Here is a 27,979-nt window from a genome sequence, read left to right as displayed (position 1 = left end):
CTCTTTCACTTTTTCTTCCTTTCCAACCCTTTGAATAAGTACTGTTCCTTCTGAATCATGGTTTATGCTATTCTACCCTCTTCTATTCTTTCTTCTCTTAAAAACTAAACAGTACAATTGAGAATCTTTACACTTAAATTCTCTAACAAAAATTCTTAACAAAATGGAGTTAAATTTTGTGAAATGTAACCCTGGTGCTGGTTAATCAAGCTAGACAGATTTTTTTTATACCAATGATTTTAATTAAAGTAAAATACTAGAATACTTTTTATTGAAATACTCTATTAAAATAAACATGTCCAAATACTTCCCAGAAATGAAATGACCCTTCTCTGATGAATGAGGAATTCTGTAATCTTTGATATACATAATACTTTAGAAGAAGATTCAAAGTTAAATGATATAATTTAAATTTTAAGTATTCAAATTCTTAATGACTAATGTCAGAAATATTCCAGGGAAACTTCCTTTATTTCTAAAGATTATGTATATTTAAAATGGACTCCTGCTTTCACCAGATCACACCTGCCATATCTGAGCTAAGTGTAACCAGAATTTACTGCTCCTAATTTGGTCCCATTTCTTCCAGACCACTGCAGCCAAAATTCCAATAACCAGAACATTTGCTGTGTTCTGTAGGCATATGAAGTATTTTATTTAGACTGTTTCTAAGGATTCTGTGTCAAAAGATTTACATGCAGCATTCAAGATTACTTTAATGAATACAGTCTAGTCTTTGAGAGGTCATGTATCATCAAGGTCTGTAGAGTTTTCATTATCATTTGCAACAAGCGCTTCTCTATTCTCGTAAGTCCAAAAGCCATTCAGATCAATTAGAATAGTGGTGACTGTGTCTCCTTGATTACTGTTGATTAAATCCTGGAGAGAGATTTTCAAAGGATCCTTTGGTTTTACCATGTCAAAGATTTCATCCTGCAAGAGAGGAAGGAAAAAATACAATGAGATTTGCTATCTGATTCATTTAATTTCTGTCACACAGTGATCCAAAATTTAGGGCTAGCACTTAGACTTATGTAAAATTTTTTTGTTCTAGTTTTTCCTTTTTCATTTAACAGGCAATCCGTCTCTTTTCTATATACACAGAATTTTAGTGGAAGATTCCTTAGGTAGAGGCATACCCTTGAGGATATTTTGATTTCAGTCCAGACCACTGCAATAAAGTGAATATTGCAATAAAGCAACTCATGTGAATTTTTTGTTTCCTAGTGCATTACAAAGGTTTATCTTTACACTATACTGTAGTCTGTTAAGTGTACAACAGCATTATGTGTAATAAAATGTACATACCGTAATTAAAGAAGAATATTGCTATAAAAAAGAATGCAAACTATCATTTGAGCCTTCAACAAGTTGTAATCTTTTTGCAACAGTAATGTCAAACATCAGAGATCAACATATAGCTAATAATAACAATAATGAATGTTGTGAGAATTACCAAAATGTGAAACAGAGACACAAAGTGAGCAAATGCTGTTGGAAAAATGGCACCAACAGACTTGCTTGACTAAGGTTGCCACAAACCTTCTGTTTATTAAAAAAAAATTTTTTAAAGGTATGCCTGTATGTTTCTTATAAAGAAAGTGAAGCTCAGTTAAAGCTACATAGCTAATTAGTGGCAAAACTATCTAATGTAGTGTTCTTTGAATATGTGGTAACTGCTTATATTTTTCTATTGTCTTCTAATTATGGATAAAGCAAGGCCTTGATTTAATGCAGATTTGGCTCAAAGTAGAAACTTAAATGCTTTTGAGCCAAGACGGACAAAGCTTCATTTCCAATAATAATGTCAACGTTTTACTCTGGACCTGGAATGGATAGGGGGAATATTAAAGAATTAGTCTTCCACAATGACACTAAATGGTGATAAAAATAACTAGAATAGATAAAAGAACCTTTTCTATATTATTAAGTGCACTATAAGATTACTTATGGGGAATCAGTACATGTTTTCTAATCTGCTTATAGTAAAACCACTCAATGTATTTAGTAGTATTTAAATTACATTTTGAAAGACTAGAACAATTCAGGTAAATGTATGACTTTTTAATCTGGTGTGTATGTGAAATTTCCCTTTCCCCGTTGGTGGCAGTATAAAATGACTCATTTTTAAATTGCCAGTTGCATAGTTTCAAATTTGTCTCATTTATATTAAACCGACATAGCCTTTTATTATATTTGGTTAAAATGGGATGGGTTATTTTATTACATTACTTCACCTGAACCAGTACTGGATACCCCCATGTGTTTTACAGCTGATGAAAGTCTGATTACTAAAATGTTAAGTAGTGGCATGTGTTTCAAATAGTAGTAGTTTTCATACAGTAAGATTTATGTCTCCTTAAATAATACCAAAGCAAGCAAGCCCTCTGGAGTGGACTAAAAAAGTGCCTGAAACTAAACAGTTTGCCCAAATTCAGTTTATGGTGGAACAGACTGCCAAAAGATACAGGCTGTACTGATTCTCTTAATTTTCAATCTGAATGAACGCTTCTAAGGAGAACACAAGACTGACACTGTTAAAATGTTAAACTGTGCAAATCATTAGTCCCATTATGGTCTCAGTCTCTAATGACTTAAATATTAATTCAGAACAAATAACTGCAAATACTTGGTTCAGTATATCATAAGTTGCTTTCAGGTAAAAACTTCATTTAATACAAATGATTATCTGCTGTAAATTACGTAAATTAAAGAAAAAAGTAACCTTGACGTCTTGAAATGAAACAGGATCCTGTCCATGAATTTTCATTAGTTCTTGTATGGCCTGTATTTAATAGAAATAAATCCTTAGACAAAAAATAAAATACACAACATTCCCTGTCCTGTTCCCATGGCCCCCTTTCTAGTTCTGTTTCCTATCCTATCAGACCATAAGTCTCACTGTTTTAACCATCCTTGCCAATTTTCTCAAATTCCTTGACCTTGCTTTATATCTGTTGAGCAAAACCTAAGCACTGGGTGTAGTCATCAACTTTTCTAGACCAACACATTAGCTATGGAGAACTTCATAAGGAAAGTATACAAGAGTACAGATTACTATTATGTAAGATTACTATTATGTAAGAATGGTCTCCAACCCCAAACAGGCCTGAGAACACGGCCTTGCGATTTTGTTATGACCTGCTCCTCCCATGTTCCAGGAACGCTGCTCACACCTTCACATTCTTTAAGGCGCCCAGTCTCCCACCTCCCCTCCCACCCTGTACTTCAGATTCTTGACAGAAGAAAATGGAGGTAAACCTCCCTCAAATTGTTTTATGAACTTTAACAAAAAAAAGACTGAAGAAACTGCGGTGATCCAGTTGGACTAACAAATATTTTAGGTGGGAGTCATTCACTGGAAAATGTGGAGGCTCAAAATTCTTGGAAAATAATCAATGAAACATGTTCTGCGTGCCACTCTGTGGTTCACCTGATACCAGTGTGCACAGGGCACCTCTGCAGCATACAGGAACCCGAGTACACGCTCACCTACGGGAGCGCAGACGTGGATGAAGTGGTCTAGAGTGCATATGCGGGCCTAGCCTTACCACCGGGATACTGATGCACAGAGGCTTTACACACAGCCAGGCTCGGCACCAGTAACTTTACCTCAGCCCATACAACAGAGTCAAAAACAAATGTATAAAATATTTCCAGTGTATTTAATAAATAAAATATCATAAGAGTAGAAGATACTTTAAAGAAGGAGTTGTGAAAAGGGGTTGAGTAGTTTGAAAGATACATTTACTGTGTTTTCCTAAAACTGAATTTTCATTTAATAGGTCTGTTTAAAGCAGAGGCATACCGATGATGGGTGGTATTAGATTCTCAGATTAGTCATGGATATAAGTCCATGTGGCATTCAATTTTTAAAAAATGCGTCCTCATACTGGATGTAATTTATTTTATCCTTATAATAATCTGTAGTCATTACTACCTAGAAAATCATAAAGAAAGCCTCTCAGGGAATTTAACATGAAATTATGAAATATGAATATACCCTGAAACTCAGAAATCAGACAAAGTTATTGTAGGAGTATCACCAAATTTTTAAATGGTAAAAAAAAAGCTTCCAGGGAAAATGGTTTATGACAAAAATGTGAAAATTTCCATTTTTACTCTTAAAAAAATGTCAAAAAGAAAAAAAAAAAGTCTTGTTACCATTGATCTAACCATATAAAAACCAGATGGTCTTCTGAAAACTAGCTATATGGTAATGAAGTGGAACAGTACTGTACAAAACCATTCCATCAAGTAGAAAAGCCACCATTCAAACTGAGGAATGATTTATCTTAAAAGGGTGGACATTCCTATATTTACACCTGCTACAGCTGAATGCTTATCAGATACAATCAAATTCCACTTCAGAGCTCATCATGCTATTCTCTGAGACCACCTATGGCACAGAAGAAGTATTTCAGCAAATCTGTTTCACACTGAAATGTGAATTTTAGCCAACTTTTAAATTTATATTTGTTATAGCATAGCAATTTACAACTACCAGGTTGGCAAAACTTCTGTGGAAAGGAGTTCCCTTTTCTGAACATGTAATTAAGGTTTCTATAGAATTTCACATACTAGTTTTTGATCACCAAGAGCACAGAATTTCTCAGGCATGTTTTTCTCTCCACTGGTTAATAAGCCTGACATGTATTTATACACTTTTAAAGTATCTTACAACTAATCAAATCAGCACTTATTTAGCCCATTTATATTTTCAAAAATAGAAAAACCTAACCAGACTTATTTCCTTCTGAAATGTGTTATATAAACCCTTTTGCTAAATTTAAACACCCCAAGTTATATAAAATTGTCACTTGGTAGATAATTTAAACCAAGCTGTATAACAAACATACACTTACACAAATGAGACTTACCCTAAAGAAATAATTAAGGGAAAAGACATTCAGATACCCTTTGTTCTCAATGTCAAGTAACTTAAAAATATACTGCAGAGCTGCAGGTTCTTTTCGGTTTTCTAATGCAAGAACAAAATCCAGGTAGGTCTTATAGTCCTAGAAAAAAGAAAATGATGTTCATTAGAATCCTTGTTTATAATTTGTAATTAACTTTTCAAATGAATGTCTGATGATTGGAGGCTATTTTGTAATCAAAGATGGCAATTTTTTAATATGAAATAAGAAATTCATACTTAACTATACTTAATGTTGGTTTCTAGGAATTCTATACACTGCAGTTAACCTGTACAGACAGTTTTTGGGGGCACAGCCAATTTTCTTATAAGATTTGCTGTGTTAAATCATAATTTTCATTCATTAGGCTTTTGAAATGGACAGAAGAGTGACAGGTATTGTGTATTGCCGCTAAATTTATATTTTCAGTTCAGTGTGGTCATCTGAAATACTGTTTTGAAATTTTAATTCAGATGATTTCCAATAAGTCATTTTTTTTCCCAATAAGTCATCTTAAGAATGCCAGATATTCTACTGTGATCTGACACTGTTCTCATCCAAAAGGAAGCAAAAGAATACAAATGAAGGTTAAAAAGACATGAAGAGAACAGAAAGCTTTTTCTATGAAAAAAGTGTAGTCACAGATTACTTTTTTTGCATGGTTAAAAGAAGTAAAGTACTTCAGAGATTTTCACTTGGGAAAAAAATGTTTATAATCTTGGAAAGGATTTTTTTAGGCTAAGATTAAGAATTCTTTTCTGATAAACTATGTATAAGAGGTAGAGATGCAGCCTTATCATGGTCTAAACTCCACGCCTAACTGTAGCTTTTGATTTTCTTTATTCATCACGTCACTAGTATACTCCAAGCTTCTCACTGTTTAGGCAGCTGTGAGAGTCACGAAGCCGTTTCTGTGCCTTTCCCCTCTTTTCTTTCGGCAGTTGGTTAACAATGGGTGTCATTTAGAAAACTGTTATTGAAGCTAATGATAAAACCTAAAACCCTGATTCTCTGCTGACAGTATGACTATTTCTTAAGCATCATTGGTTTGAAAAAGTTATCAGATCCTTAACACATATTTTTAATAGCAAGAATGGTGACTTAAAAATGCTATTTAAAAAAAAATGCTATTTAGAATTTTCTTCTCAAGTATATATTTTGCATTGTTGTGATAAAAGGACAGACACATGTTAGCAAATCTTTAGCTACTAAGGTAGTCACTTAGAATAGAGCCTGATTCTTAGATTTAAATCATGGCATATATGGTACTATATCTGACCTGGTAATTCAATGAGTGAACCATCTATATGAAAATAGTCAATATTATTTACCTGTTTTGCAGATTTTTATTTTTTTTACTAGCCCACAACATTCCTCTACAATAGGTGCACCAACAATGAAATGAACAAAATAGTAAAAATTTCTATTTTTCCTGAGTCCATAAGGGAAGTAATGTTTTTAAGCAAATTTACCTTAAGATCAAAGGCTCCGAATATCAAACAATTTGATCAATTCATACTTCTTAAGATACTGTTATACACTGACAAGAAAATACTGCCGTATCACATCAAGAAAAAGGCTTTTGTGATTAAATATGGACAGAGGTCCTAAACAGGCATTTTTCTGAAGAAGATATCATATGGTCAACAGGCACATGCAAAGATGCTTGATATCACTAGTCATTAGGGAAACACAAATCAAAATCAATGAGATCACCTCACACTGTTCAGAATGGCTACCATCAAAAAGAACTAATGACTTCCCTGGCAGTCCAGTGGTTAAGACTTGGTACTTCCACCGCATAGGACATGGGTTCAATCCCACTAAGACCCCACATGCAAAAACAAAAAATCAAATAAACAAATGATAACTAAAGTGTTCAAGGATGTGGAGAAAAGGGAACCCTCATGTGCTGTTAGTGGGAATGCAAACTGGTCCAGCACGATGGAAAACAATATGGAGGTTCCTCAAAAAATTAAAGATAGAACTATATGATCCAGCAATTCTATTCCTGGATGTTTATGTGAAGAAAATGGAAACAGTTATTTGGAAAGATATGCACCCCAGTGTTCACAGCAGCAATACTTACATAGGCCAAGATATGGAAACAGCCTAAGTGTCCATCGACAGATAAGTGGATAAAGATGACATGGTATATATACAATGGAACATGACTCAGCCATAAAAAGAATGAAATCTTTACACAGGGAATATAGTCAATATTTTTCCAGAACTTTGGTATGTAATCTATAAAAAGATTGAGTCACTATGTTGTATACATGAAACTAATATAACATTGTAATTCAACTGTATTTCTGTTTTTAAAAAGGGCTTTTGGAAATTGTGGGAGTCTAAATTTTCAAAACTCAGAGGTTTAGACTACTACCATTTCTCCATCATAAGTGAGACACTCCTGGAAAACACGGTCTAAGAAGACATTGGTCATGGTTGCTGTTCCGTAGCGGGAGAGTTCTTCTTTACTGAGCATGCCATTGTGGTCCTTATCAAGGTTCAAATACTGGCCTTGGGAAGAGAGACAATAAAAAGACACTTATGCCCAGAAGAAACAAAAAGTTATTTTTATTAATATTTTGATTTTTAAACTAATTTTGCTACAGTCACAGTAGACACCTGCTCTTCCTTTAATCTCTATCAGAACAATGTTAAGCCAGAAACCAGTCAAAGAAAATTCATCATGCCTTTATGCTATTTCACTTACATTATTTGTTTTCAGTTTGCAACCTTTTAGAACTTTCCTAGGATTCTAAATTAGATGGAGGTAGGGGGTCAACCAACATAAAGCACTGGAATGCTGGCACTTGAAAGCAGAGGTCAAGGTTGCCAAAACAAGTCAGATCACTCAATAGAACAGTGTAACAGACTAATGAAATTCAAGGAAAAAGCAAACTAGGTCCAAAGATATCCCTCTGTGGACCCTGAGAGCAGCATTTTATCACAATGCAAGTTCATAGGTGACGTTCATATTAATGTTCCTGAGTCAACAATAGTCAAACCACATTCCTTATGTTATATTAAAGTGCTAGAAATGTATTAAATTAAGAGTCACAAAAATATAAAACACTGGCAATTTGCTGTGCAGCAGAGCTTGGCACAACATTACAAATCAACTCTATTAAAAATATACACATATACATATATACAAAATGTTGGTATTTAAACAAGTAAAATTTGGTAATCTAGAATAGAAGCTCTTAAGGAAATTAGAATACTTTGATCTTAAGGTAAATTGTGCTGTGCTGTGCTTAGTCGCTCAGTCATATCCGACTCTGCGACCCCATGGGCCGTGGCCCGCCAGGCTCCTCTGTCCACAGGGATTCTCAGGCGAGAATACTGGAGTGGGTTGCCATGCTCTCCTCCAGGGGATCTTCCCAACCCAGGATTCGAACCCAGGTCTCATGCAGTGCAGGTGGATTCTTTACTGCCTGAGCCACCAGGGCTGCCCTAAGGTAATCAGGCTATGTATAAAACTGTCCTTTGAATAGAAGTTAATGACACATTTACTGAGGAACAGATAATTCAAATTTTAGCATTATGATAAAAACATACCATACACCCTTAGGGCAGAAGGAGCAGAAAACCAATTTGTTTCTTGACTCTCCTTGGATAGTTCCTCATCCCTTAACTAGATGAACACAGAGACATAATTAGAAGACAGCAACTATCAAATGATAGAATTAAGTAATTTAAAAATATACTTACCTCCAATAAATCATCTAGGAAGCTGCATGCTAAAATATCTTGAATTTTTATCTTCCCTTTAAAGAACAGAAACACAATTACTTAATTTTAAAAATAAGAGCAATTCAATTTTATAAAAATGTTTTTTTAGAAAAGCAATCACACAATTGGTATTTTAAAGCTTCCTAGCTCTCATGTTCCAAAGTCCTTACTATATATTGTTGTTAAAAGGGAAATCTGCAGAGTATAGTTAATAAAATCTCATATAGACATGTCTACCTATATACCACCAAATATATATCCAATTGATAAATTCCAAAATTACATTGATACAAGATTCCAAAAAAAGTTGAGTTAATTTTTTTGGTGGTTATGGATATGATACTATTAGTAGTCAAATAAAGAGACTGTCTCCAATTTCCTTTGGAGGTTCTGGAATAGAAAACAATATAAAGTGTGGTTAAGAGTAGAGAGATGGGATTTAAATACCATTTCTAGACATGCAATCTATCTAAGTCTCAGCTGCTTTACACATAAAATGTGGATAATAATACCTTCTTTATGGAGTTGAGAAGGAAATGAAAGAATCTATGTAAACTGCTTAGCACAGTACTCACTACATAATAAACAGTCAAAACTGTTGGCTATTATTTTGTAAATTTCAAAGGGAAAAGATGTGTATGTCTGTAACAAAGGCATTTAAGAAAGACTGACAGCTACCCCATACTGTGACGGATTCACACAGCTGCACTTTCAAGGACCTAAAAGAATCAAGGACTTTGGTTTGGGCCTTCTGTCCCTTCCTCTGTCCCAGTCTAGCAGGTTAGGACAGTTGATAGAGTGTACTGTTAAAACATGAGGTAAAATTTACAAATCTGATCCTCATATAGGATGGTTAACTTGAGAATGAGAAAAATACATTATGGCTAAACAGTCCTTCTATCTCCCAATTCATATTTTTCATCAAAAAGAATAATTCTCCAGTATATTACCCATTAGGGCTAGCAAATATATCAACACCTGGCTTCTTTAAACTGGAAAGAACTATAGGCCACCTAGTTGATACTTCATTTTAAAGACAAAGAAATTGTACATGGTTATGTGACATGCCCACTGTCACATAGCTGATGGTGGTTGGTGCAAGTAAATCAAAAGATCTATATATCGAAATATTTATATATCAGTGGCAATGACATGTTATGAAAATAAATTACATTTTAAAGACTTAACTCTAGTTATTGAGATTTAGAAAATATCTAAGTTAGATAAGATTTTCTTTTACCTGTTCTTAGAGGGTCTAAAAAGAAGAAGAACTTCCGAACTGCTGTACAAACATAAAAGGAGTAAAAAGATTTTTCCAGCCCATCTAACTGTGGCAAAGTAGGGATAAGTTCCAATATGTAGTTTTCTAAATCCTGAAAGAACAAAACAAAATACAATTTTACAGTGTTAAATGTCTGATCTTGGTTTTTCATTAGATACTAAAATACAATTTCAGTCCTAAAATTATTCAGCATTGAAACTATAATAATGAAATAAATTTATAACTGTATTAGTGGTGAAGTTATTTTATATATGCCATTTATTTGCACCTTAATATATTTTTGAATAGGTAACACATTCTACATAGTTCCAAATACAAAAGAAACAAAAAAGTATTCATTGAAAAGTTTCCTTCCCACCTATTCTCCCCAGAGGTAACCTATATTATCAGTTTTTGATATATCTGTCCAAAGATAACCAATGCACATATAAGCCAATACATATATATGTATATTTCTTTTCCTTTTTTACACAGGATGTAGTAGCATACCATGAAAATTCTTCTCTATCTTCCTTTTATTATTTAGCAATATACTCTGCAGTCATTCCATTTTGGCTCTCAAAGAACTTCTACTCTTTAAAATATAGCTGTGTATTATTTCACTGTATGAATGTACCATAATCTATTGAACCAGTCTTCTACTAATGGACATCTACACTGGCTATAAATCTTTTGCAACACTAAAATACTATAGAGAATACACTGGCAGTCCAATGGTTAGGGCTCCATGCGTCCACTGCAAGGGGTACAGGTTGGATTCCCTGGTCAGAGAACTATGATTCCACATGCCACTCAGCATGGCCAGAAAAATAAATAAATAATATACTACAGGGGCCAAGGTAACTTTTCACTCCTAGATACTATGGGAGAATATAGGACATAACTTCTGTAAGTTGAATTGCTGGGTCAAAGCATGTGCACATTTATAATTTTGATAGACATCAGCAAACTTCACACTTCCCCAGGAAGGACATGTTGACTTCACACTAACAGCGGCACCCTGAAGGCTCGATCAACAGCTTCCAAATTGCGCCCCAGGACTGAGACACTAACTCAAGGGGATGCAGCAAGACACTGTGAATGAAAGGAAACACAGCGACATCTACTGGATACTGCACAGCATGTCACCATGGGCTAGAGCTATGAATTCAAGGCCATTCACATTTCAATCACAGTAGATTGAAATTTATTCCTTTTGATAACATCTATTCTTGCTCAGACGGTAAATAATCTGCCCGCAATGTGGGACACCTGGGTTTACTCCATGGGTCGGGAAGATTCCCTGGAGAAGGGAATGGCAACCCGCTCCAGTATCCTTGCCTGCCACATCTCACAGGCCAAGGAGTCCATAGGGTCGCAAAGAGTCAGACATGTCTGAGCTACTTTCACTTGACTCCACTTCATCCTTGCAAAGCTAGGTTTTTGGTGGTTGCTGTGATAAAGCAAGTATCATGTGAAAATTAGTGTGGCAAAGGAATCAAGGACGACCGTGTCCAGCCCAGGGCTGAGTACAGTGCCAGCTAAAACTAATGGCTAATGGGCTTCCCTGGAGGCTCTTGGAGAAGGAAATGGCAACCCACTCCAGTATTCTTGCCTGGAGAATTCCATGGACAGGGGAATCTGGTGGGCTACGGTCTGTGGGCTTACAAGGAGTTGGACGTGACTGAGCACACAGCACTGAGGGCTCGGTGGTAAAGAACCCGCCTGCCAGTGCAGGAGACTCAAATTCAATCCCTGGGTCAGAAAGATCTCATGCAGAAGGAAATGGCAAGCCACTCCAGTAATCTTGCCTGGGAAATCCCATGGACAGCCAAGTCTGGTGGGCTACAGTAGGGGTTGCAACACAGTTGGACGCGACTTAGTGACTAAACAACAAAAACAACAACAGGTTAATAAATGGAGTTGTTAGGTATTTCTTTGGGCCATTTTTCTATGCAAAAAATTACTGCGACAATAAGGGCACCTCAGTGAACTGGAAAAGTTTGGGAAACCATGGTCTATTTTACATTCCTTCATTAAAGTCATTATCAAACTTTTTGATCTTTGCCAATCCGACAGGTGAAAAATGATATTTTAGTGTAGATCTATTTGGCATTTCTCTCATATAAAGTGAGGTTAACATTTTTTCCCCTATGATTAAGAAGCATTTGTATTTACTTTCTGCAAACTATTTATATCCTTTGCCCAGTTTTTACTGGGTTAACAGCCATTTTACTCTTGATTTCCAGGAGCTTTTTATCCACTGGAGTAATTGGTCATTTGTCTGTGAATAAGTTGCAGATATTTTTCTTGGCTTACTGTTTTCTTTTCTGTTTTTAAAAGTCTGCATTGAATTTGTTACAATATTGTTTCTGCTTTATGTTGTCTTCTTGACTGCAAGGCATGTAGGATCTTAGCTCCCGGACCACTTCCCCAACAACCAGAGATCAAACCTGCACCCCATGCACTGGAAGGCAAGGTCTTAACCACTGGACTGCCAGGGAAGTCCCAGCTTCTTGTTTTTACTTTGTTTATGATGGTCTTTGCTTTACAGATTTTTTTTTAAATTAGCTGAACTTGTTTTTTAGACTTTTCAGCTTTGTCATATTCAGAACAGCTTTCCCTACTCCAAGATTATATATTTAAATGTCTCTCATGGTTTCTTATATTTTACAATTTTGTTACTTTTGCTTTATCCCTCCTGAAATATAGTGTTTCTACTTCCTCTGAGATACTTTATAATCTAAGTTGTATAGCCAATGGCATCTCATACATGGTGAGTTCAAAACTGGACTCTTATCATCCCCAACCCTGGTCCTCACCTATTTCCCCCTATTCCACTAGTTATTCAAAGTAAAAAATTTAAACTTGGTTCCTACCTTTTCTTTACCAAGGCCCCTACGCTTTACCCCCAACATCTAATCCAGCAGCAAATTTTTGTTGTTGTTGGGGTGTTTATGTCCAAATTGAACTATTACTGGCTTCTTCACAGACATCATTCTGGTCTGGGCCACTATCATCTCTCACCTGGACAACCACAGTAGTTTCCTAATTATTCATTGACTCTAGGCTCCTTCCAATTCATTCTCCACACATCCAGTGATCTTTAAAAATGTAAACCAGGGAGGACCCTGGTGGTCTAGTGGTTAAGACTCTGTACTTCCACTGCAGGGGGCCATGGGTTTGATTCTTGGTAAGGAAACTAAGATCCCACAGGTTGAACAGCATGGCCAAAAAAAAAAAAAAAAAAAGAAACAAAATTTAAAATGTAAACTAGGGAGTTCACTGATGGTCTAGTAGTTAGGAGTCTGGACTTTTACTACTGTGGCCTGGGTTCAATCCCTGCTCAAGGAACTGAGATTCACATGCTTTGTGGCCAATAAATAAACAAATACAATGTAAACCATATCTGACAGAGTCAGCTTAAAAGTTCTCGTGGCTTCCTATTAGTCTCAAAATAAAATCCAAACTCCCTACCATGGCCTAATACAAGTGGCCCTGCCTACTTCTCCAACTTCCCCTTCTGTCAACTCTGGGGCTGTGCTGTGCTGAGTCGCTCAGTCATGTCCGACTCTTTGCGACCCCATGGACTGTAGCCCACCAGACTCCTCTGTCCATGGGGATTCTCCAGGCAAGAATACTGGAGTGTGTTGCCATGCCCTCCTTCAGGGGACCTTCCCAACCCAGGGACTGAACCCAGGTCTCCCACTTTGCAGGCAGATTCTTTACCATCTGATCCACCAGGGAAGCCCGAGAATACTGGCGTGGGTAGCCTGTCCCTTCTCCAGGGCATCTTCCGACCCAGGAATCGAACTGGGGTCTCCTGCTCTGCAGGTGGATTCTTTACCAGCTGAGCTACTAGGGAAGCCCCTTGTTACTCTAACCCTTACTCATATGCTCTAGACACACTGGCTTCCTTCTGCTTCTAAAACAGATCAAGTTTAACTGTGCCTTGGGGACACTGAACTTGCTATTCCCTTTGTACATTTTCATAAGGCTGGCTTACTTCTCATCCTTCATGGCTAAAACTCATTCACTAGTTCAAAGAGGCACCTTTCATCTTATCTAAAATAGTTCCCCAACCCCAGTCATACTCTTTCCTAGGACCGTATTTTCTCCTTAGAACTTGTCAGTCTTTGAAATCATATTGCAGATAATTTAGTGTCTGCCTCCTCACTCTGTTAGGAAAAAAGCACCTTATTATACATAAAAGTAAGGCTTGACAATGTACCTAGCATAAATTAAATGTTTGGTAATTGCTTATTTAAGATTTAATAGTTGAATGAAAGTTTGCCTATACTACTCAAATTACAGATGCTGGCGCTGGAAATCACTTATCTTTTAAATAAGGGAGACACAAGTCTGGTTTCAAAAGGCAAAGCACCAAGGTTAGGAGAGAGGTTTTTTTCCTTTGAGAGAAATGTTTCCTTTCAATGGCAGAAGGGAACATTATTCCCTTTTAAACACAACTATAGAGATACACTGTTGCTTTTTTCTCCTTTCTCCCCATCCCTTTAATTTTTGTTTCCATTCATGGCAAGAGGCAAGAAGAGATAAGTTTTGTAAACCAACTAATGGCTGACAAGAATCCTCAGAGCTATAGAAGTATTCCAATATCTGACCTGAATAAGTATCAACAAATGGTTAATATATCTTCCTTGCTATAGAGAGATGGATAGAACCAAGAACCTTTTACTGTCAAGTTGATCTAAACCTTAAAGGATAAGAACAGTACTGGGGCCCTAGAAAAGTTTTTAAGTGTAAATGTTCAGTATGAGCTAACAGATTCTATCTATATAAATCTGGATAAAACAGAGTGCAACAAATTATAACAGGAAACAAACTATAACAGGGAATCTGCATTTCTTTAAATCTTATATTTGAACATATATCTAAGTGATTAATTATTCTGGTTCATATTTATGCATAACTCCATTCCCCTTTTATATATATTTGGGAAAAAAGCCTGTGCTGAAAAGAAACATGTCCATATAATTAAGATAGCTACACTTCCAAGAAAAATAATGATTTGTATCATGAGGCTGTAATATAATTCTTTGCTGATAACCTGGCCTAACTACATTAGTACATGTGTGTATGTGTGTGTGTGTGTGTCTGTGCGTACTCAATTGCTCAGTCATTTCTAACTCTTTACAACCACCTAATGGGTAATAAATATCCTCTTGGTAACTGACCTTACAACCCAAACCTACAGGTGGGAATATAGTCACAGTATTTTTCTTATATTTCTTAAAAAAGAAAAAACTCCTTGCCCTTACATTATCTGTAATCTCAACATCCAGTGATAACTATTATTTAGCATTTTGGTGTCTAGAGTAGTTATGAAAGTAGGTTAATACTTACAGATTCCCGAAGATACCCTTGTCCAGCAACATCATATAAACTGAGTCCTATTCTTGTTTGATGAAGCCAAACTGACAGTAAATGAGAAAATGAAATATAATAATTATTAAGATCTATCCTTTGGTATATATATTCATAAAAGGAGATAAAATTAGAAGGACAAGCTAATTTAATAACTCCATAAACATATATTTTCTCACATATACTATTCATTAATCCAAAAACTGTTTGAAATAAATATACCATAGAATTAACTGCAGATATCAACAATTCTATTGTGCCTAAAGTGATGTAAAATTGATGCCCTTGAGAATCCCAGTGTTCCACCAAACAGGAGTGTAACATTATGCCTTCAGTGAAGCAGATTTTATTCTACTGAGGTTAATTACTGCAACCAAATATCAGTTAAAGATGGTACACACAGGATTTGAAAAGTCATTATGGAACTTATAGGAATCATAACAACTCCATGTTGTTTAATAAAAGCTCCTTCAGTATGCGGCTACAGTTTTGAGTTTGAAACTATCCTCTCAGGCAACTCAACCTGTAATATATTGGTGAAATGAAATTACCAGTGAATTAAAATATTTCAAATAACAATCCATTAAAATTCTTGGTTCAGCTTTTGATATATCTAGTTAGCTAGCATCTTCAGAAGAGGTTTTCATTTTGTTTTTTATAAACTTTTTTGTAATAGTGAACCCAAATGTATGGTAGAAAATTTCAGCTCTAGTAAGTTCCAGGAGAGAATCATAATAATAGGAAAACAAATCTTGGTCAAAAGACAAGAAATTCTGCTATTCAAATTTAATAAAAGAGATGTTTGACATGGAAGGGATATTATAAAAGCAAAGACCCAAATTCTTGATTCTCAGATAGAGGAGTTGAAGCAAAATGAAAATGGAGTCACCTTTTCTCATGACATAATTAAAGAACTGCATGATGGAAATTCTTCCATAAGAATCTGTATGAAGGAGTTTAGCAAAGACTTTTGCTGTGAAAAACTGCCTAAGAAAAGAAAATAAATGTTAAATCATCTGCCAATATAATAAAAAAAATGACTTCTATATGATTCAGCAGAAAATAGCATAAATTCAAACAACTAAAAATCAAAGTAGAAGGAAAAAATCAAAGTGAGAACTATAGTTCAAAACTTAAAATATTAAGTCATACATCTTTAAATTCTATTGCCTTAAGAATGAGGGACTATAGTGTTGTAAATAAACTATATTATTTCTTTTAACAACTTTATACCAATGTAATAGTCTTGACTATAAATATTTTATTAAACTTTATTAGTTTAATGAAAAGTTGACTTAAATGATCATATCATTGACTTAAATTTTCATTAACATTTATTTGATGCATTTAAAATGCTTAATGTAACATACTCTTAAGTTAATTATATTATTCTTACTTGCACTTTGGTCCAGCTTTTTCACCAACCTTTAAAAAATTTTCATAATTAATCATTGCTTCTTCTCCAATCATGGGTGGTGTCTGGTGCTTGTCCAGCAAAAACCATAAGTTCTTAGGAGAATTGCAGAAATTTTAAGAAATTTAAGATGTTATTATCAGCAAAACAAAAATTTAAAAGAATAGTTTAAAAATGTGTTATTTCCATTAAAATGATAGACTACTGTCTATCACTGGGGCTTCCCTGATAGCTCACTTGGCAAAGAATCCGCCTGCAGTGCAGGAGACCCCAGTTCAATTCCTGGGTCAGGGAGATCCACTGGAGAAGGGATCGGCTACCCACTCCAGTATTCTTGGGCTTCCCTTGTGGTTCAGCTGGTAAAGGATCCACCTGCAATGTGGGAGACCTGGGTCTGATCCCTGGGTTGGGAAGATCCCCTGAAGAAGGGAAAGGCTACCCACACCAGTATTCTGGCCTGGAGAATTCCATGGACTGTATAGTCCATGGGGTCACAAACAGTCAGACACAACCGAGCGACTTTCACTTTCACTGTCGGGTCAAACTGCAAGGGTTAAAATGCCAGCCCTGTCTGTAATCTTGGATGGTGGACTTGAGCTTCCTGTGTTTCAAACCTCATTTGTAAAGTAGGGATAATAGTCCCTACATCATACAGCTATATGGATAAAAGAGGAACTGTATATGAAAATTTTAGAACTTAGTAAGCACTCAATAAATGCTAGCTATTTTTATTATGTTATTAGTAATCAAAGGATAATAGAAGATGATATTCTTCTTAATATGACTCCCTACAATAGTGGTTCTCAACTTTGGCCTCACATTAAAATTACCTATGGACTTAAAATACAAGAAAAAACTCTCCTTGGGACACATAAGCTTTGCAGTTGATTCTGGTGGGAACCATCACTTCAGAGTCTGTGCTTTCAGCCACTCTGCACTACTGTCTCCATTTAGGCACCCTGGGATCCCACACAACACACGTAGTACAAATAAAAAATGGCCAAGAATTATTCCATTCTTACCTGTAATTCTTCATTATCCAATAGTTCCCTGCTTTTCCTTTGCAGAAAGACAGCTCTGGATTCTTCTCTTAATTTCTGTAGTAAGACTTCATCTTCAGCTGGCAGCTAAAAATACACTGCAGTTAATTTCTACACTTAAATTCTAGACCACTGGATTATGTAAAACGTATCACTTCATGGCAAATTGATGGGGAAACAATGGAATTAGTGACAGACTTTAATTTTTTGGGCTCCAAACTCACTGCAGACGGAGACTGCAGCCATAAAATTAAAAGACGCTTGCTCCTTGGAAGAAAAGCTATGACCAACCTAGACAACACATTAAAAAGCAGAAACATTACTTTGCCAACAAAGGTCTGTCTAGTCAAAGCTATGATTTTTTCAGTAATCATGTATGGATGTGAGAGTTGGATTACAAAGAAAGCTGAGCGCCTAAGAACTGATGCTTTTGAACTGTGGTGTTGGAGAAGACTCTTGGGAGTTCCTCGGACTACAAGGAGATCAAACCAGTCAACCCTAAAGGAAATCAGCCCTGAATATTCATTGGAAGGACTGATGCTGAAGCTGAAGCTCCAATACTTTGGCCACCTAATGCAAAGAACTGACTCACTGGAAAAGACCCTGATGCTGGGAGATTGAAAGCAGGAAGAGAAGGGGACGACAGAGGATGACATGGTTGGATGGCATCACCTACTCAATGGACATGAGTTTCAGTAAGGTCCAGGAGTTGGTGATGGACAGGGAAGCCTGGTGTGCTAGAGTCCATGGGGTCGCAAAGAGTCAGACACAACTGAGTGACTGAACTGAACTGATCCAGTCTAATAAACTATGCATGCTACTGTCTCAGAACTACTTTTTGTATCTCAATTTTGCTTAACTTCAAGTCATCATTTATTTTAAAAGTTAATTTAACAAAAAGAGATCCACAGAGAATTCAGTGATCAGCGAGGCCAGTTCTGCCTGGAAAAAGCTAACCATCTAGCCCAAGTTTCTTTTTTTTTGATCCAGAGTTTACTTAAAAATAAACACAACAATTTAGTTCATTGCAGCACTGTTTATAATTGCCAGGACATGAAAGCAACCTAGACGCCCATCAGCAGATGAATGGATAAGAAAGCTGTGGTACATATACACCATGGAATATTACTCAGCCATTAAAAAGAATACATTTGAATCAGTTCTAATGAGATGGATGAAACTGGAGCCCATTATACAGAGTGAAGTAAGCCAGAAAGATAAAGACCAATACAGTATACTAACACATATATATGGAATTTAGAAAGATGGTAACGATAACCCTATGTGCAAAACAGAAAAAGAGACGCAGATGTACAGAATAGACTTTGGGACTCCGTGGGAGAAGGCGAGGGTGGAATGCTCTGAGAGAATAGCATTGAAACAAGTATACTATCAAGGGTGAAACAGATCACCAGCCCAGGTTGGATGCATGAGACAAGTGCTCAGGGCTGGTGCACTGGGAAGACCCAGAGGGATGGGATGGGGAGGGAGGCAGGTGGGGGAATTGGGATGGGGAACACATGTAAATCCATGGCTGATTCATGTCAATGTGCGGCACTACAATATGGTAAAGTAATTAGCCTCCAACTAATAAAAATAAATGAAAAAAAAAATAAACACAACATTTAGTATATGTCCACAATATATCAAACATCAATACACGCATTCTAATTTAATCCTACTAGCCCTGTGAGATGGATTTCATCACACTCAATTTAGAGGTAAGGAAATCAAGAGATGGATGACTATCAAGAAGGCATATGCAGTTAGTCAGTCCCAGACCCAAGATTTAAATCTTCAGAGTTCCAGTCTATTTTAATTTTTTATGAGTTGTTCTCTTTGGTTCTTTGTTCCCCTCTGTCCTCATTTCCCAATGTTAATGACTTGCCCAAAATTGTGCAACTAGAGTAATAAAACTTACGTCTGGGTCTTCTGACATCAGGGATTCAGTGTATTTTATCTTCTCCATCTCATTTCCATTACTGGGTAGTTAGGTTATCTCTCCCTTAAGTAGACTTCAATGCTACTTCCTAGTGACTGCTAGGAGTAAAGTACTATGACAGATAATCAACGGAAGATAACCATCCCCAAACTAAATGTATCAGGATGTGTCATGCTCTTACTTTCCTTTATGACCCACCACTTTTTCTATTTTCTCAATGTAGCCCAAGTTTCACTTTATATTCAGAGAACACTGTTCCCAGTGTAACCTTAGACTGATACAGAATTAAATCAGGACTAGCTGAAGACTGACTTTTAGCCAAGTATGCCTGGTGAGATTGAATCACCTTACTTCTCAGAGATGGTCAAGCCAAAGTCTATTAATTGGCCTCCAAGGCAGAGGTTCTGCTTATTGTGGTGATTTCCCTAAGCTGGGCTTTAAGATGACTCATCCCAACAACTTCAAATAATTCACTTTGAGAATTTCTTCTTTCTTTTATGTGTTTTTGCCCCATCAAATAAAGCTGTGTAATCCATAATCCAAATTCGGGGCTATGATTTTACTTTATTTCTAAGAGCTAAGATGTCATCCTTTCCCATCAAAGAGGATGGAGAAGGAATAAGCATTAGGAGGTGAGGCTGGGCTTGAGACAGGAACTGTGTGCCAGTGGCTAGTCAACCAGCTAACCAGCCAAGGAGAGAAGTGGTGACCAAAGATGACAGGTAGTTTCTCTGAAGCAGTGGAGTGGAAGGAGAAGAAGAAACCAGGGAAAGAACATCCCACAAGTCCACATCTGCAGACCAGCAACCATTTGGGATCCGGAAGAGGTCAGAGAAGAGACAGAAATGGGGGAAAAGGGGATTCCCTCAGGAACCACAAGGGGACAGCTGGTATTGGAAATACAGGAAAGTGGAGTCCTGGGAATGGAGTGATGTCAGCATCTGAGGGCTGTTTCTGGGTTAGTAAGATAACAATTTCACAATCCTGATTACATGAGATAATGAATATAAAATGTTCTGAAGTAGGTGGACACTCAATAAATGTCAATTCCCTTCCCAATCCCTCAGACTACAAAAAATTCTCAGTTCTCTAACTGCCTCTGATTAAAAAAGTATGAAATGCAAAAAAGTAAAAAGAAAAGTATGTATGCTGTGACCTCATTTTTGTTAAACACACACATATAAAAATCTTTATTTATGTCTCTGGCATTGGCTATTTTTTCTCTTTTCCACAACAAATGTGGAATAGTCTCATAGTTTTTCAAAGGTTGGGAGACAAAGTATTACAAAAAACTTTCCAGTAAAATGATTCAAATAAAAAAAGTCTGTACTTGAAGAAATAAGTTAAAATTATCTGGATAATCCACTTATATCAATACCTCACTCCTTAATGCAAGTGAAACATAGTATTTACTTTCTTTGCAAATAATGTTATAATGAATTGAGTTTAGAAGGCAACAGGTTTAAGAAACATTCAGCTAAAATTCCAAAGTTAACTTTATTATGGTAGCTACACTTTCCAGAATGCTAAATAGGTCTTATTCTTTTCAGTAGCCTTTGATTTTAGCTGTAAATTGCTTTCTGAAAGTCTTACTTTTTATCTACTTTTTTGAAGGCCTCTTCAAAGCCTTCTTTACCATTTTGGCACAAAGAAACATATAATTAAGTATAACTCTCAAAGTTTTCCACTCTCAATCTATTTTTCAGGTTAGCCTTGAGCAAAACATTTTACACCATATGAGTAAAAGACAAAGTTAAAAACTGTGACCAGACAAGTAGTCTTTAGTCTTATAGATAATATAAGTCTTATAGAAAGCCTGACAACAGAATCCAATAGAATACACAACTAATATTCATAATAAAAACTAGGAAGAAAGAACTTTAAGAGTGGCAAGTAACAACTTTGTGTTCTTATAACAATTTATATGAAAAACTAAGATTTAACCAGGTCAAAAATAATAAGGTCAACTATAATAAAACAATATACAAAATTTAAAATATAATCAATTTATCTGTTTATAAAGTAAAAGATTTTCATCCCATTAAAAAAAATTATACTTAATTTATAAGCTCTGCAAGACATTTGCTTAGATATCACTTACCCTGTAATAAAACCGAGGAATGGTCTTATAGAATTCATTTGTGTTTTTTCTACCTCCTTTCCATTCTGAGTAATACTTGGTAAATAAATCCATTTCTTCATCTTTTAATTCTTGTTCACTTTTTTTTTCTGGTAACAAAACAGATTAAGGAGGGAAAGAACTTTTAAAATCAGACAATATTTTTTTTCAAGACATATATACACTATGCTCTAATTATAGCACAAAAAAGGCCTTCACAATTGTGTTTAGATACTGAGCACCTATTAACTTTCTCTAAATATCAAGAATCACTATCTTCCACTGAAATAGCCTCTTTTACATCTTCAACCAGTTCTCAGGTGCTCCCACTTCTTCTTATCACTGTACTTGTCTCTTCCTCAAGTCACTGCCTCTCTTATAGACCTGACATGTTCTAATTCATTTAATCAAAAGTACTCATTGAGCACATACAACTCAGTATAAAAAAAAATCCAATCAAAAAATGGGCAGAAGATCTAAATAGACATTTCTCCAAAGAAGACATATAGATGGCGAACAGGCACATGAAAAGATGTTCAACATTGCTAATTATTAGAGAAGTGCAAGTCAAAATTACAATGAGATCTCACTTCACACCAGTTGGAATGGCCATCATCAAAAAGGCCACAAATAATAAAAGCTGGAGAGGGTGTAGAGAGAAGGGAATCCTCCAGCCCTGGTGATGGGAATTTAAATTGATATAGCCACTCTGGAGAACAGTATTAAGTTTCCTTAGCAAACTAAAAATAGAGTTACCATGTGATCTAGCAATCCCACTCCTGTACATATATCTTAAGATAACTATAATTTGAAAAGATACATGCACTCTATAGTTCATTGCAGCCCTATTTACAATAGGCAAGACATGGAAGCAACCCAGATGTCCATCAACAGATGAACAGCTAAATATGTGTGGGGTGTGTGTGTGTGTGTGTGTGTGTGTGTATACACGCACACATACATACATACAATGGAATATTACTTAGTCATAATGATGAAATAATGACATCTACAACAATAAGGATAGACTTAGAGATTATCATAATAAGTCAGACAAAAATAAATATCATACTATATCTCTTATATGTGGAATATTTTTAAAATAGATACAAATAAATTTACTTACAAAACAGAAAGACTCAGACATAGGAAACAAATTTACAGTTATCAAAACCTCACTGCACTTCATCCTCACTGAGATCTTTGATTCTATGACTTATTTTCTTAAAAGTTTTCCCTCTTCCTGGTCTCACTTCCTTCTCAATATGCCTGTAGTTGTTTTCCTGAAACTCTTCTGCCAGCATTTCTGCTATATCTGGATTTGCCTTGTTTTTAATAACTGTGTTGGAGAAAACTGCCGAATTATGTAAACATTTGGTCCCACAAATTTATTTCATGGTAGTTCATAACTCAGCCTCTTAAAACCACCAATACATATTTTATTTGCCCTTGATGTCCTCTTGCTTACTCCTCTTGGTGATTGACTGTTCCAAACTTTCACCTCAAACCTGCTGTGTTCATCCTCAAAGGATGAGAATCCCGCTCAGCTCACCAACAACTGAGTATACTGGGCATGCCTGGGTCCTCAGTCGCTTCATCTATGTCTGACTCTTTGCGACCCCACGAACTGCAGCACGCCAGGCTCCCCTGTCCTTCACTATCTCCAGGAGTTTGCTCAAACTCCTGTCCATTGAATCGGTGATGTCATCAACCATCTTATCCTCTCTTACCCCCTCCTCCTCCTGCTTTCAATCTTTCCCAGCATCTGGGTCTTTTCCAATGAGTCTATTCCTTGCATGAGGTGGGCAAAGTATTGGAGCTTCAGCTTCAGCATTAGCCCTTCCAATGAACATTCAGGGTTGATTTCCTTACCTTACTACTTTCCTTCACCTTACTACTCTTCTTCTAATTCCTAATTTCCAACTCAGTAAGTGCTACCACGATCAACTGAGCCCAGATCCCAAGAGTCACTCTCATTCTACCATTCACTTATTCTAGGGATATACAAGTATATGTGTGAGTGGATGAGTGCATGCACACATGCATCTTTCCAGAGTCAGGGATCCTGACTCTCACTAAGATAAAACTGAACAACAACAACAACAAAATTTGAAGAAGGTATACAGATATCCAGGCAGAAGAGCATTCCAGGCAAAAGAAACAGCCAGTGCCAAGGCACGAAAATGGGAGTATGCCTGGTGTATGCAGGGAAGGGGCAGGCAGCCAGTGAAGCTACAGCAGAATGAGCCAGAGGGAAAAGCAGATGAGGGAGAGTAGACAAAGAAGTAGATAGGAAATACTGGAGGACTGGAGGTTTGGGAGGTGAGAGGACGAACTGCCTTGGAGTGTAGGAGAGTCAATGTCTAGGGACACACGAAAGAAGTGTAGTTGAGTGACTGAAACATGTACTTTAGGTTAGTGGAGATGAATCAAAAGTGAGACAATTCAGCTGCCCTCGGTGGAGGTGTAGAATAGGAATGATAGTTTTAACCAGACTGATTAACAAACAAGTGTGAAGTAGAGGGAAAGAGACAAGGAAAAACGGATTATGAAGTCTAAAACGGGCAAGGAGGGAAGTAAAAAGTGTGACAATAAAAAGGCGGTAAGAGCAACGGAGTATAAGTTCCAGTAGGATCGAAGGGCTGTTGGCGCCGCGACTTTGAATTATCCCTCACAAATCTAGGTCAGGACCAAGCGAGTGTCTAGGTAGCCTTTCATTTCTGCAAATCCCTTCCCAGAGAAGTGTAGGTCAAACCCCTCTGGATCGCTGAACCACATCCCAGTCAGCCTCTTTAGTCAGGAGAGGTTTTACCAAAGGTGCTGCTCCTCCCCATCCATCGTCCCCCCAGCTCCCGGTGTTTGGGGCCACGATCTCTCAGCGGGCGGCTCCTCCCAAACTCACTGTTTGGACTGGTGCTGGGCGTCGCTAACCGCCGGCGAAGAATTTCTTTCCAGTCCATGGCTGATTCCGGCCCACCAGTTCCCGCATTTGCTGTTTACTAACCGCTCCACCCCCTGCCAGCTCCGGCGTCAACGCCGCCCAGTCCCGTAAAAAGTCATGAAGGCCGCGTAACTGCCATCTTGGACGCGGGCGGAAGTGGGTTAAATCGATCCCAGAGGCCACTGCGGAGAATACCACGATCTGGCTGACGGTACGGACGCGGTCACAACAGGGAGGCCAGACATGAAGAAGAAAAGCTGCTTCCTTAAAGCAGCTTGCCAGCCTCACCATGCATGATTCTAAAGGCGCCGGATAAGGGAGCCCGCGCTTTTATTTCATCTTAGCCCTTTGGCACTTGTGCACCACGTGACCCAGGGGTTCCTTTGGCTCCTCCGGCTGGATGGAAGAGCTTTCTAATTTCACAGTTTCTTTTCATTGTTTATTGCGGATATCTGGAGGCTTTAAATGTTCCCTGAATGTAATAGGTGGGTTCAGCAGCCGCCTGTGCCCCCTCCTGCCACTAAAAGTTTCACAAGTCGCATTTTTCTCGCCTCCAGGGCGGACGGCACGCCTGCGACCAGCTTAGCCACGCCTCCGCGGCAGGGGCCGTCGCGGTGCATTGTGGACGCCGTAGTCTCGCCGCTAATGGTTGCGCACAGCATGAGTGATGAGGTGGGTGATTGAATCTAGTGACCTTCGTTTGTGACCGACCCGTACGCAGAGGCGGTGCCCTCGTGGACTTCTCTTCCTTTCTTGGGTCTCTGGCTCGGCTCTCTTAACCGCCCCCTCTCATTACCCCATTTGAAGAGTTTGGCGGCCAGGGCCCCTAGACTTGGGCTTTGGCCTTTTCCTTGGCTACGGGTGGGCCTGAGGTAGGCTTCCGACTCTCGCCCCTTATGCAGCCTATCTCCCATGGGTTCCTGCCCCTTTTCAAGAAGAGTGGTGTTCCGCGTGAGTCAGCTGGCGGGTCTTTGTGCTTTTTCCCTCAGGTTCGCTGACTGAAATGAAAGAGGCGGCAGAGGATTCCTGCTCTGTCTCCCAGTCCTGGAACTTGCGAGATAGGTTGGATATCCCCATACCCTTGTTTAATGGAGAGAACTCAACCGAGCTTCGTTGCTGCTAGCCCCCAAAGCATTTGTGAGAAGCTGAAAATCGCCTTGTAGAAAGTTGCCCTTCGATTCTCCGCCCCCAGCCACCAGCCTGCAGAAGTTGGAGCTTTTTGAACATCTTTTTCACAATCTAGTGCTGACTTAATTGCATAATGACTTTCTATTTCACTGGTATTCGAAGCTTTCCAAAGCTTTGGAAGAGCAACTCATACCTTGGGCCAAGTTCAAGTCACTTTTACCTTTCTCTCTTTCTCAAAGACTGTTATGGCATCAGGAATCAAGAGAAGTGGTTTTCTGTTAAAACGATGTCTGCACAAAATACCAAAGCAATGAACCTACTGATTGCCAAGGCCAGATGTGTCAGGAAACTAGATGAGGGTAGTAATAAGCAAGTTTCTGCTGATTCTTCTCACATGTTTGCAGCTGGAGCGGCTAAGAGGAGATCACAGATGAATCCTTCTAGTAAAGCTCCTGTCTTGCCACCTGTGAAGAACATTATTCAGCTCCCGACAAAACCTTTGAATTCAGAGGAGTGGGATAAACTTAAGGAAGAGTTCAAAGAAAAGGCTAACTTTGAAAATTGGATTATTTTGCAGATGGTTAAAAGCCGTAGCTCTCTAGATGTGGCCAAATCTGTGCTGGCCTGGGTAGCTACAAAAAACAATGGTATTGTAGGTTATGATTTACTGGTCAAGTATTTGTATCTCTGTGTTTTTCATAAGCAGACATCAGAAATTATTGATGTCTATGAAATCATGAAAGCCAGATACAAGCGTTTAGAATCTGGAGCCTACACTCTTCTCATTCGGGGGTTAATGTATACAGACAGATGGAGAGAGGCCTTGCTGCTGTTAGAGGACCTCAAAAAAGTCATGATTCCTTCAAAAAAGAACTATGATGACTGTATTCAGGGAGCCCTGTTTCATCAAGATGTAAATGTAGCTTGGAATTTGTATCAGGAGTTGTTAAGTCATGATATTGTTCCTATGTTGGAAACTTTAAAAGCCTTCTTTGATTTTGGAAAAGACATGAAAGATGATCAATATTCAAACAAACTGCACAGTATTCTTTTGTATCTAAGAAATAATCAACTTTATCCTGGGGAGTCATTTGCACACAGTATAAAAACATGGTTTGAGAGGTAATTTTGATTTCTGTTTATATGTGTATTTTTATTTTAATATTGATACCTAAAAGTAGCTTCTTCCTTTTTTTTTTTTTTAATTAGTTGCTGAGGATTGTTCTATTCAGATTATACTTTTTTCTCTTAGTAAGATTGTTTCCTCTTTAAGACAGTTTTCTTTCTCTTTGAAAAACCTGTTGTGATAATCTCTGCATATCATATAAAAGGGAGATTATAGAACACTTGTTGTTTTTATGTATTTTTTCCTTTTAGAAGATTCATTTGTTTTCTGAATTGTCTAGTATATGAGTATTTATAAATAGCACTTGTGGCTGGAGTTCATAGCAAGAAAACTGGAGCTGTCTTTGGGTCAAATTACTATTTTCAGAAGTTCTTCTGAAACCTAATTGTGATTGTTATAATGTATATAATGCACATATATATTCTGTTTATTGTCTGCATTTCACCAGGTTGAGTAGTTAGAGCAGAGGGAGGGATCCTGCTTAAACCTCAAATGCATTAAAAAAGAAAATCTTCATCTGTCCTGGTTCTGATCATACCATATTTGACTACTCTCTCCAAAACTCTCTCCTTTGCTTTCCTTCATGTTATCAGCTTGATGATGGTCTTTTGTTCTTTATTACTTTACTGCTAATTTGCTTCAGGCGTTTTCCTACAGGTTCTTTCCTTTCATCTCTGTTTTTCTCTTGCTTTTTTACTATATGTTATTTTTACAGAGCTTTGTGGTAGCAATCATGCCTAATTATCTTTCTTACCACATTTATTGAATATCTGCAGAGGAACTAGATAGTGATAGTCTTTGAAGGCCAAGGATTTTGGATTTTATTCTGTTATCAAGAATGCTGGTCTTGGAGTAGTTTTTAAAAGATGATGCCAAAGTAGTGAGAAAAGAAGATTGGAGAGGGATTAAGATTTGAAACAGGGAAATCTGTTTGGAGGCAATTGTAGATTTGAGTAAGGGATGATG

The 27,979-nt window shown here is 37.3% G+C and overlaps 2 protein-coding genes across 6 annotated transcripts in view; one reads left to right on the top strand and one right to left on the bottom strand.

The window, feature by feature from the left end:
• Positions 1-631: 631 nt before the first annotated feature.
• Positions 632-24,850, bottom strand: PPP2R3C (protein phosphatase 2 regulatory subunit B''gamma). 5 transcript variants are annotated; one of them, XM_043489989.1, is made up of 14 exons: positions 24,721-24,850; positions 22,069-22,071; positions 21,801-21,928; positions 17,740-17,844; positions 16,700-16,812; positions 16,193-16,290; positions 15,283-15,353; positions 9,898-10,030; positions 8,637-8,692; positions 8,484-8,559; positions 7,303-7,439; positions 4,881-5,018; positions 2,726-2,785; positions 632-933 (listed from the first exon to the last, which is right to left on the bottom strand). In XM_043489989.1, exons 1-14 carry the CDS (start codon positions 24,776-24,778, stop codon positions 745-747), a joined length of 1,365 nt encoding a protein of 454 aa, XP_043345924.1. In that variant the 5' UTR covers positions 24,779-24,850; the 3' UTR covers positions 632-744. The 5 variants fall into 5 exon arrangements, with proteins under 5 accessions (XP_043345924.1, XP_043345927.1, XP_043345925.1 ...); XM_043489992.1 differs by lacking the exon at positions 22,069-22,071 and adding an exon at positions 22,149-22,150 and having other exon boundaries at positions 24,721-24,812; XM_043489990.1 differs by lacking the exon at positions 22,069-22,071 and having other exon boundaries at positions 24,721-24,848.
• Positions 24,851-24,898: 48 nt separating this feature from the next.
• The window catches only part of LOC122455111 (protein only RNase P catalytic subunit), a 118,895-nt gene continuing 115,814 nt past the window's right edge, over positions 24,899-27,979 (top strand). The window contains exons 1-3 of the mRNA XM_043489985.1: positions 24,899-24,970; positions 25,317-25,431; positions 25,749-27,009. Of these exons, the coding sequence (XP_043345920.1) occupies positions 26,021-27,009 (989 nt within the window). The 5' untranslated portion in view covers positions 24,899-24,970; positions 25,317-25,431; positions 25,749-26,020. The remainder of the gene's footprint in view (positions 24,971-25,316; positions 25,432-25,748; positions 27,010-27,979) is intronic.

This window comes from Cervus canadensis, chromosome 17 (genome assembly GCF_019320065.1).
Source record: "Cervus canadensis isolate Bull #8, Minnesota chromosome 17, ASM1932006v1, whole genome shotgun sequence".
Classification (NCBI taxonomy): Eukaryota; Metazoa; Chordata; class Mammalia; order Artiodactyla; family Cervidae; genus Cervus; species Cervus canadensis.
Note: the sequence above shows the minus strand (reverse complement) of the source record. Positions and strands in the feature narration are given on the sequence as shown.

What these genes read in the sequence shown, in the direction of transcription:
- PPP2R3C (XM_043489988.1), bottom strand. Translation starts at nt 24,778, where the DNA reads ATGGACTGGAAAGAAATTCTTCGCCGGCGGTTAGCGACGCCCAGCACC. An exon ending in TAATTATGTCATGAGAAAAG is followed by an intron (nt 15,354 to 16,192) that starts GTGACTCCATTT and finishes ATTTACTGTCAG; the next exon opens with TTTGGCTTCATCAAACAAGA. An exon ending in TTTAGACCCTCTAAGAACAG is followed by an intron (nt 8,693 to 9,897) that starts GTAAAAGAAAAT and finishes TGTTCTTTAAAG; the next exon opens with GGAAGATAAAAATTCAAGAT.